General features: G+C 34.6%; 1 protein-coding gene across 1 annotated transcript; it reads right to left on the reverse strand.

The window, feature by feature from the left end:
• Positions 1–911: 911 nt before the first annotated feature.
• Positions 912–9,619, reverse strand: LOC111641519 (protein gustavus-like). The gene is made up of 3 exons (XM_023387688.1): positions 6,391–9,619; positions 4,993–5,891; positions 912–1,257 (listed from the first exon to the last, which is right to left on the reverse strand). The coding sequence occupies exons 1-3, from the start codon at positions 6,498–6,500 to the stop codon at positions 1,121–1,123; spliced, it is 1,146 nt and encodes a 381-aa protein (XP_023243456.1). The 5' UTR covers positions 6,501–9,619; the 3' UTR covers positions 912–1,120.
• Positions 9,620–12,175: the final 2,556 nt, after the last annotated feature.

Genomic DNA, 12,175 nt, shown 5'->3' on the forward strand with positions numbered 1-12,175 from the left:
ACAACGTTGTTTTGAAGATTGTCATTAATTCATTAGTCTCAAGCCATTGCCCTGCTAGCCACGTTTTCAGTTCAGGAAAGAGGTGGAAGTCTCAACACCTTTAAACACCCAGTGAGCACCGAGCAACTTCGACCTCTTTCCTGAACAGGAAAAGTGGCTAGGAGGGCAAAGGTTTGAGACTAATGGTGATCTTCAAAATGTTAGGATCTCGAGTCATTGGCGGCAACATTCTATGACAAGGGAATGGAAAAGCTCGTCCACAGATATAACAAATTCCTCAATCTTCATGGTGATTATGTCGAAAAGTNCTGATGCAGCAAAAATGTTATTTCACAGCAGTGCTTATAAATCATTGTTGTCGTTATAATATTATTATTTAATTAAGTACAACTGTGCAAGAAAATATATATATAAGACGTTTTATAAATAATTTACAAAACAAAAAAATCATGTAACGTTGAATGTCATTACGATGCCGTGACGTGACTTCTCCTCTCGTAAGTAAATGCAACTCGCGATCGTTGTGGATCTGCGTCCGCCGGTTCCCCTGGTGTGCGGCCGCTCCGACAATTTACAAATTTAATGGGTGTGAAACTTAAAAAAAATTGTGGAAAGTAACCGGAAATTTCGGAACGGATACGCTATGTATACAAAATAACTGCTTCTGAATTACATAAACCGAATGCTTTAGGTGGTACGCTCGATGTCTCTTCGGTTCCTTCCAAACGGCACTCGCTGCACTAAAGCCATTTCATAAAAAATTATGGACTTTTTTTATTTTTATTTAGAAAATCAAAATGTTTTCTTACTTCTCTACTTTTACTAAACTATCTGAAATTTCTCCTTATCCTTTATTTATTTATTTTATTTTTCTTTTGTTTAGTTTCATAAATCTTAATGTTCATCTTCTGTTAAAGAATGAGCAGAAGATGGCATGCAAGGAATAATGGTGGAAAGTAAATTTCTTTTTTTTTTTTTGGCACTTTATATATATATGTTATGTATCTGCATATGTAACATGTATGTAATACCAGTGTGCCACTTCTGGACAAAAATGTCATTGGAATTGCATTGGAATTTAGTAATCAATGATTACTCCATTTAATATGCGTTGGCATTGTTACCTCCTATTCTGATATAAAAGATAACTTCTAAGTGCCGTTGGAAGGTTAAGCTCATGTATACGATGTAGTCTTGCTTTGCCTATCTGCTGTCTTATCACTCTTCTACAGACTTCCTTCAATGGTAATGGTTCAGCTGTGTAAATTAAAAAAAGTAATAATAATAATAATTAATATTAAATTAATAATAAAATCAAAGATAATATATAATACTAGTTTACAACAAAAATGATTGATATGATTTTTCTGCAAGCATTAAGAGGACCCTTCATTGCAAATTCAGCCAGGCCCACAATGGAAATGACACTGGCAAAGGATGGAGCTTGACTTAATTGGGACAACTTAATCTAGGTCCAAAAGTCCCAGAAATCTTTTCTAGGACTTTTGGACTGTTCGGATTCTATCCTGGATTCCCCAGAGTAAGCGGGCTGATGCCTTAACACCAGGGCTGTGGGAGTCATGGAGTTTTGGTGTTTTAGCTGGAGTCGGAGTCGTCAAAAAATCCGCCGACTCCAACTCCCTTTTATTTACCAACTTGTTATGTATATGAAACGGAGTCGAAGTCGGATGGTAAGGAAAAGTTGGAGTCGGTAGATTTTTACACGACTCCACAGCCCTGCTTAACACACTCAGCCAACTGTCCACCAGACATCGAAAAATGCTAATTGTATACATTATAATACTGAAAATTAATTCACATTTTACTCATATAAGAATTGAATATCAAGAGATCAGAGAGGAACAGAGAGGACAAACAGATCAGAGAGAAACTGACTATAATTTAAAGCTAATAATTAAAGAATATACATTTAATTATATTAGCATTTATCCGATTTAGTTTATTAGTGCCTTCAATACCTTTATATACAAATAAGCCATTAAATTATCCCACTTTAAATTAAAGCAGCAATTTATATGAATAAAAATCATGATGCTCCATTGCGTAATTAAATAATCAACAACATAACACTCAATTACTAATGATTAATAGCTTCAGAGTTTAACATGAATATTCAATTAATTGTTTATGTTTACTATTAGAATCTCAATACAAAATAGCATGTGTCAACCATTATTCATCATTATGACTAAAGAGATAATAGTAATTTATGAAACTTTTGCAGATAAAATCTCTATTGACAACTTTCAATTTGTTTAAACTACAAATAAATCCCGCATCTAATTTAAAATACTTACAATGAAATTTTGTGAAACTCTGTGCCATATTGTAATTCAAAAGATCATGCCATTAAGTTTGGTAAGTCAAAATCTTATTCTTTATCAAAGAAACATTTTTGGCCAGCCTACGGCCATCCTCGGCATAAAAAAAAAAAAACAGATTTAAAATGTGTTTTAAATCGCACAATTGTACTTCTTTGTAATCCGAAAATGGCCAAGAAACATTTTTGACATCCTGAAATCAACTGTGAAGTCTTAAAATGTTTTTTGTTATTAGTAACTTTGATGAGCTACCTTGCTTCTTCTTAGTGCTATTAAATTCTTTTTATTTAAGTCATTCTCAAGATATCCATTTGGATCGAAAACTAGTAAATTGCCAATTATCCCTTGTTATTTATTGTAATGGTCAATTGAAATTACTTAAAAAATGCACCAAAAAATCAGGTCATGATAAAATTGTCAAAAAAAAAAAAAAAAAAGAATTATTTTTAAATTGTCAGCAAGATTTTATCCTTTTGTCAACAGGAATTTCAACTTTCAGAGAACTTCAGCATTTTGTAAACAATTTCTTAATCATATTTCATACGAAAGTTTTAAATATTTTTAGAGGATTTGTGCAGGGTCTTTCATATATTACGTATGACCCCCGCTTGCCAGATCAATGTTATGGACCGCTAAAATTAATCCTACATTAAAGGGTCCTGTAAAAACTCTTGCTACAGATTTCCACCTTGTGTTCCTCGACAATTGAGAAACCTCCACACACCTCCCCTAATTTAGTTCAGTGTGTTTATAAGAGGAAACTATAAATATTCAAAAACATTCGAGAAAGCAAGTATTTTGAAACTTTACCTGAGGGTAAAGATTTATTATTTTGATTTAAAGTTCCAAATGAACATCAAAATAATTTTAAAAACTTTGATTCAAAACAATGGGCAAGAAATTAGTCGTGTACATAATAAAATGTTGCTTTGTATAAAAATAAATGTAAGGATACTGAAACCTAATCATGACCTTAATAACAAATCAGATCAGAAACAATACAGCACTTGTTAAATTTCCGAAGTCTTGGCTTTATTTTTCCCGTCAAGAAACCAAATTAACTAAAACTAAAGCCGAGAAACTGTCCTTTTATTAATTGTTATAGTCAATCTAAAGTCAATGTTTACATAGAAGTTTGACTGTTCTAAATATTTTGACATTTGTTTGTATTCTAGAAAATGTTTATATTGAAAAACTAAAACTTAAGTGTTATTTTAATATATAATTTTCATAAATATTTATTCTTCTTATCGAAAAATGCTAATTGTATACATTATAATACTGAAACTTAATTCACATTTTAAGCAAATAAATGTAAATGTATCAGAAATTATTATTTAAATCAATTGTAACTATTATAAAAACACTGCACATCCGAAAATATAACTAAAGATAAAAACTACTTTCTCGAAGTGTTTAATAAGGAAAAAATAGCTTTCAAGCAAACAACAAAGTGGCTTGCCCGAAAGCTCTCTTTGCAACAAACTCGTTGCTTGGTTGAAAATACTAAAACACTAGAATTAAATGCCATTTAAACTCCAAAAAAGCAGTATTATTTCCATTGTAACTTTTATAAATTAATTATAACTGTAAGAAGAAGGTGAGTAAGTTCTAAACGGTCATATTTAAATACTACATTTGCGTACATAGCTTTTCGTTCATTAATATATTTTTAATTATATTCTACTCAAAACTTAACATTTTTATAGAATAAATAATTCACACATTTCGTTTGAAGTGTCAAGACTAAAGTTTGCATTGGGAGTTGTAGGGGTATCATTATGAATTCAGTAGAGAAGTATACTGTAATACCTTTAGACTAATATAATTAATTTCACTTGATATTACACAAGAAGGATAAATAATAATAACAATAAATATAATTTACTTAGCAGAGAGTTTAAATTTGTACCTGTAATTAATAAAGTCTCAAACCATCCATTAATCTAATGTATTGATTGGATCGTAAGCTGAGAAGAATCTCATTCGTTCACTCTCTGGCCGGTTTTGAATTTTTAGTATAAATTAGCAAGGAGAAATGAATTTATAATTCATAAAAACTATAAATTTCTTTATTTTATCCATTAATACTAAATAGTTTGTTTGTAAAGTATAATTTTCTCATTTTCTTTATAGCAATGAAATCTATAAATTTTTAATGTTTATTAACCATTGGAACAGAAAGAAATGTACATAATTAATTGTTACTTCTTGCAAAATATTTATGAAAAATTTTCAAAAACTATTTAAGAATTCTTCATTATCTGGTGATTAAAAGTGTCAATCAAATGATTTGATATTAAAATCTCCTGGTACAGAGTTTAAGAAATGAATATAACAGTTGTAAGTATGAATATACTCATTGCATACAATTCTACATTTTTTAAACAAGCAAGTCCAGTAACAACAAATACACAGGATACAGCTGGTCCGCCTCATACTCAACTGCCTCTCCTTACCAATGTCAACTTCCTGCCTAGTTTACTGCAGACCATCTGTTCGTACTGACAATAAACATGCCTATGATCTAATAATTCCTGTTTTTTTCTCCCCACCTCTCTCTGCTCGGTTTTATTTTTAAATTTATTTTTGATAATAAATCTTAAAGATTAAAACATTATAATTTTAAAAAGATAGTAAAGTTACTTACGGTCCAATCCTCCAATATATTTCATGGTAATTTCACAATGACCCCAGACGGCACTGACAACAGGATAAAGTTTCTTTCCTTTCAAACCACGAAATGCTATTCCCAGATATTGGCCTTCTACGACGAATGCTAGAGTGCCCTCATCCATGTCCAAAACAACGAGGAAATTATCTGGCACAATAAATGTCTCGTCAGATTTCAGTAGGCTTGGATAGACTTGTCCGGGACAATTTTTGGTGTCGTGATAAACTTTGTTACGTCCCAAATCCCAGCCCCAAGATTCGGAATTACTACCGACTAAGGACTGGTAACCGACAGAATGTAGAGGAGCATCTCTGGTTGCCACACCAACCACTGCATGTGTCCCTCGCTGTTTGGTACTCCAGTGAATTTCCCATACGTGAAGACCACGAGTGTACCCCACTCTTCCTCTTATGCAGTCCGTACTCTGGGCAACGGGATGTCTGTGAAATGTTAATTTATCGTCTTCTTTGACGAATACGTTTAGAGAACGGTCCTCGGAATTCCATGCATGCTTCACCTGTACATCGTGATTGGACGGCGGCATATCCAAGAGCATGTCCAATCTGGCCGGTCTGGGCAATTCCTGTCCCAAGTTCAGATCTCTAGGTAGGTGAGAATGGCAGGGTGCCGACGTCTCTCGACTTATGGGTTTGATTCCCGTAGATCCTTTCTGTCCCATGTTGACCAACCAGTGAGGGGTGTAGAAAGGCGGTACGGGTCGGTACACCAAATAGCGATTCCTCGGTTTGGCAGACCTGACGGGTCTTCTACTGGCTCTCCTCGATTGTCTCAGACTAGGTTCATCGTGCAGATATAGACCAAAACCCGAATAGGCTGCCACTACAAACGGTATCGGATAGCTCGGTTCTTTACACCTGAAAAGAGACATGACACTCTGGTGAGTACGGCAAAATGAATAAAAAAGAGGAGCCCCCAAACAGCTGCCTACAGTGCCAGCTGGTCTACTAAGTTTTTGACCACCTGCACGGGGGAGCCTTTGTTTCCTACCCCCTTTCTAATATATCAGCACGTGGCTAATAAGCACATCCTAGCAGTTAGGGACACTTCCATCCGTAAAGGTCTACAACCTCCACCACCTGGTACACTTAATTTTTAATTTATCGTTAAGCAATTTCGCGAATTTGGCGATACAAGGGTCGACACCGTGCGCGAATATCGAGCAGAATCGTAAAATCAGCAGGATAGACGCGAATGCGATCGATAAACCTCGTCGTTCTTGCAGACAACCCAAGAACACCAACTCTTCCCCGTGGCTAGTAACGACATTTAAAACGCGCTACCGGAGCAGGGGGGGGCGGAAATCGAGAAAAATTTGGTAAACAAAAGCCTGGAGAAGGCGAGAGGGGGACCAACCTGGTGTCCATCGATGCTGACCATGTGGACGAAGCAGCATATGTCGACGGATGCGGATAGGGTTCTAAAGCAAACCAACAGGGCCACAGGATCACAGGCTGCACTTGCATTGTTCCATGCTGACAAAAGCACACAATATGTTCACAGTGCAGACTTTCCGAGCAATGAATGAAAGGCGAAACTGCCACTGCGCACGCGCGCGACCCCCACACCGAGCCAAGCGGGAGAGGAGAGAGAGAAGGGGGACGGACGAGAAAAACTCGGGCAGTACCATTCCGTCACAGCGGGGTGGGCGACGCACCAGATCAATACCCAGTCTGCTCCAGTGAAGGAGGTCGATGACCCTCTCGAGGCACACCCGGGTGGGGGGCGTTGCGGGTGGTCTACGTTTGACCCACTCGGACTGCAGACAGACGGGCACGAAGAAAAAAAAAGCGCCAGATACGACCGAAAATAAAGGCACTCGCCAATTAGTGCCGACAGAGTAAAACGTAACGATCTTCCGAACGCCGCGCGCGTAATTTATGTCACTGATGCCAAGGTGTAACGTTCCAGAAACCGAAAAAATCTGTGCCAAGTGCTGAAAATCGCATCCAAGAGCCCCGTTTAACCTCGCAATCAAACAGCAATCGATCAAGAAATCTCACAGAAAACGGATTTCCCCTCGCCCCAAATCAAATATACACAACAGTACCACCACACCATCACTTGAATCGGAAGTAATTCCCGAAAATCCCGACTACATAAATCACGCGCCGAGGGGGAGGAAAGTTTTTTTTTTTTTTTTTTTCAATTGGCTCCTTTCTCCTCTAAACAATGCAGAACATTCGAACCTTTTTCACAGTTCCGTAACGTCACAAAGGGTTCATAGAATTCATTCATTTACCTTGACTTATTAAACGTTTCTGTCGAAAATTTCATTTTTCGTGTAAACAATGCCAACGTTCTAAATAATTACGCCAGGCCTTGATACATATAGACAAAGGGGCCAAGGTCCGTCGGCGATAATCCCAGACCGTTTCGAACCCCCCACGCTATCTGCAAGTGTATTAACAAACCGATAATAAATAAATAAATCACAAAAGTTTCCCAGTGTTCTGAAATCAATTTATCAACCCAACAAAACGGTTTATCGAGTCAAGGTTGAAGTTTAGCGCCGATAAGCCGTAAACATTCAGCATCTGTATAACATTGATTCAATACGAATTTTAGCTTAGGGAGATGTTTAAACACAGGAGAAATCCGACTGTCACGTGAGATCACATCCAAATATAACCGAGATACGAAACAGTGTAGTAACACGACATCTAAGAGACGGGTTTAATGAATTACTACAGGGGGAAGGGACTCACGAGCTACTGAGCACAAACTGTAGAGGCGTACAAACTCTATAATAATAATAATAATGTTCTGCTGTAAGCTAAAATAAATGAGAAACATTAAAAATAAAATTAGCAAATCTCTATATAATTATTCAAGAACTTGGATGATTATTGTGATTAACTTGAGTGGAGAGAGAGAGAAAGCAGAAATTGGATTACACTATGGTAATTAGCACTCGAATTACAGAACAGAATAATTATTCGATGAATTTTGTACACTAAAATATCATTCTGAATGAGAAAAAGTTGGATTTATATGTAATTAACTGTAATTTTTTATATCTGAAAGAAGCAACCTTATACACCTTTATGATATAATTCAGATTATCCATGCACACAAACAGGCTCCAGTGCAGAGTATAAACATAGGATCCAAGACACTAAGGGGTGAGCATTAACAAAGTGTAGGGACCCTTTAGTTCTGGGGCCTGTGTAAAAGCACAGGTCATGAACCCACAAAGCTAGTTCTGTGCATGCACACATTATTCAAACATATTACAGAAATAAAAAATACAGGCAAAAAACAAACTATGTATAATCTTACACACCGGAAACTTTAGAAATTTCCACTATAAGGAAAATATATATTTAATATAAACTTTAGCGTCATTATACACAAAGGATTGCTTATTAACTTAAATTAATACAGTTAATTTGAGCCTTTTAGCATGTTTATATGCAGGTGCACACACGAAATTTATGTTACATTAATTAACAGAATTGTTTTATTTAAAAAAATATATATATATTTATCCTTAAAATGTAATATTTCTAGTAGTAAAAGACATTGACAAATTGGCCATTCAAATTTTGCTTGCATGTTAAATTTCTCCATGACGGATGATTTCCATTATGAGATTCAACAGAAATTCCTGACGGGTATTTTGTAAAGTATAAAATAAAAAATGAAGTGAACAAATAGTACAGGATCTCTTATGTTCCAAACAATGCAAGTTCCTTGATGCAAGCATTATATTAAACAGTTAAAACTGGTTCATAACTAATCAAACATAAAATTACAATCGGCTTTATGTGGATAAACACAGAAAACTTTTAGCCATCATTTTAAATTATACAGTTATAATGAATATAAATACATAAAGATAAAACAGTAGAGGTGTTTAATAACATTGCAAAATTCCATTAGGTATAAAAAAAATTCCCTGACAAATCACTGACACTCGTCCCCTGCATAGACTATTTGGGGAAGAAAAAAAATCTATTTTCATGCATCAAAGCTATATAAATTTATGGTCCTCCTAACAAATTTTGATTCTATACTGGAGACCTTACTGAGGCCCTCCAACACTCTCTTCCAAGGGCAAATGGATAGGACATATTTAGAATAGTGTTTCTCAACCTTTTCTTTGAAATTGACTAGAAAAAACTCTTTTAGTATGCAATGTTTTTCTAATTACTTCATAACAAAATTTAAAATAATATGTGTTTATTACTTAATCGTCATCTTGTCACTCGTATTCTGGCTGATGCAATTTCCTACATTTTTTTTTCCATTTAAAATTAATTTTGCCCACCGAGATATGCCAATTTAGAACGAGATGAGTTTATGCAATGTCCGAATCTACAAATTTTATACATTTTGCATGTTAAAGGTTACTTCTGCGGCCAGATTGTCTCTGTTATTGATTAAGTGCACCAACTATTTATTACTAATTAGGTTATGTGAATAATACTAGCAGCAGAGAAGACAATTGAAACTGTACGTACTTTGTCCGTCACCATTAATCATCAATTTCAACTAATTAATCTCTGCATCACCGTTATTGTTCTAAATTATTAATGTTTTTGTCATATAATATATCATTAAATGATAAAGACATTAATAATTTAAGATGCCTTTCTATTAATTTCAAATTATTCTTCTTGTTAACTTATTAATAATACAATATTTAAACTTTTTTTTTTACTAAATATGCAAAAAGTATTCATTTAAACATTTTTTGTATTGTATCTTATGAACTTAATGCTTTTAAAATGAATGATGTATCTTTGTAATTTCTTATATAATTGCAAAGATTTTCATTAAATGTATAATACAGTAGAGCCTCGAAAACTCGGCACTCCAAATAACTCGGCCACACCTTGGCAGGGCAAAAAAAATCCTTAGTTAATTAATTTTCATTATAGACAGCTTTATGACTCAAAGTATTTTTCTGAGGTCTGTCTTATCAAGTAAATTACTGTACACAGTGTATTAATTAATTTTCATTTTCATGTAGTAAAAGCTCTACTTTTCCTTTCTTTAAGACTACTTGGGCAGTTTATTCTCTGTTGTATTCTCAAGCAAACAATACATACAAGTACAGTACAATATTTTCTGAGGATACACGCATACTTATCCTTTTTTAACCCCATTCCCGATAACCCAGCATTTTCACAAACTCGGCCACCCTTTGTTCCACATTAGGCTGAGTTTTCGAGGCTCTACTGTAAAAATTGGAAATATAACTAAAAATACAGTCTTCCAAATAGAATGCTAACATTTTAAACTATTGTAATTATGTTAATTGTAATTCAAGAATGTTGTAATGTACTGTACATTAAAACATAGGAAAACTGTCCAAGTTTCTCATTTGCCCATTACAATTTTTCAATGTGTGCACCTCGTATTGCCTGGCACAAGTTCAACCAAATCTCAAATTCTTCCAACACTTGCTACCATCACTCCTCCCACAGCAGCCACAATTCTACAGCTACTGCAGTTCCTACTCGTGTTACATGATGAGTGAGTCTGACTTTGCAAATTGCAGTACACAATACATCTCTATTGCATAGTCGCCATTTTTGTTTACATTGCATACTTTTTTGGATAATAATTAACACAATTACAGTAATTTAAAATGGTGACATTCAATTTGAAAGACCATTTATTTGAATTATTTGAAAGAAATATTCTAGTTTATGCAACTCCATATTAAACAGATCAAACAAAAATCATATACTTGCAAGCTTATAATAAGCAAGACAGAGAGAGATTCCCACTTTCAGAACTAACCTCAGTTGGGGGATCAGAAGCTGAGATGGAAAGTCACAAGAACATTTTATCCTTAAATATCTTGGCTTGGTTTTATTCAGTTACAGCAATGCAACACATGGGCAATATGCCGCGGGGGAAATGCCTTCCAGGAGGTCTTTTAAGGGAAACTGGTCCCTATTTAGGTGTTACTAATGTGAAGAAAACCCAGAAAACTTACATGGCCAGCCCACTGGCGAGGCACAAACCCATGACCAACTACCAGTGTTTGGTGGTTTTATCTACTTGACTACTGTGGACTTAGATATCTTGGCTCTTATAATCCTTGAAGTACTTGATTTCTATTCAATGTATCTGACTTACAGAATACTAGTTCTATTGGATTTATCTTTTCAGCCAGCAAATAAAAACCTCAAGCTATGGTATGGTGGCAGTTTCTGCCAGTTTCAGTTCTGACAACATGGATTTTCTGTTTACTCTATGGTTTCGAGTTTCAGTTTTAAATGATGTCTTGCGCATTGTAGCATATTTGCTGGAAAAAAAATAAAACTTGTCCATCATAACAAGTAGATTAGGCTTACACAGTATTTATTTATTAAGATATTTGTCTCGTGTAACTACTTCATCTGTTTTGTTATGTAAAAAATAAAAATAAAATGTTTTATAACTCCCTTGAACAAACACTACAGATCTAAAACTACTATATTAAATTTGTCGAAGATTTACAGTATCACCTATGAAATGACAGCACTTTACAGATCTTGCCATCTTGCTGTTTGTTGCAAGCACTGTAGCCAGATAACCACATAAGAAAATTGTAAAATCTGTGTTCAAAGTAGCCCAAAGCCTTGCACAAAATGACAGGAAATTTTGTGCATTTCCTAACATAATTTTTTTTCTTTTTCTATATGGTATTAAATACATAAAATTTTCAAGTTGGGAAACTTCTTGAGCAAGTCAATTTTTCAGTTGTGGGACAATGATTTCAGTCTACTTAAGTGAGAAATACTCTTAAATAGGAACAATTTATATAATAAAAATTTTAAAATTTCTTACAGGAAAAGAATTGGGATTTTTTCACATTCTATTAGGTTACCAGATGTTCCAGTAAAAGTTTATTAAACTGTTTACCAGTGCATCAGTTGTGAATGAGACTGATGTATACTGGAACGTACCAAATGTTGATATTGTGCAGTTGGCGATCACTGCAAATGAAAAATCATCACATCAGGTTAAGTCCAATGATTTAATCTCACATTTTCTTTGTTTCTACGACCGAAGAAAATTCCAAAAACAAATATTTCACACCTGAGGAGATGGAAGCATACATAACTACAACAACAATAACACCTGTTTAATTGACTGTACTTATACATGGACATTGACCCTATCATAGATGTGTATAGGT

Source organism: Centruroides sculpturatus, unplaced genomic scaffold (assembly GCF_000671375.1).
Source record: "Centruroides sculpturatus isolate CEXI.00-Female unplaced genomic scaffold, Cexi_2.0 scaffold1631, whole genome shotgun sequence".
Lineage (NCBI taxonomy): Eukaryota > Metazoa > Arthropoda > Arachnida > Scorpiones > Buthidae > Centruroides > Centruroides sculpturatus.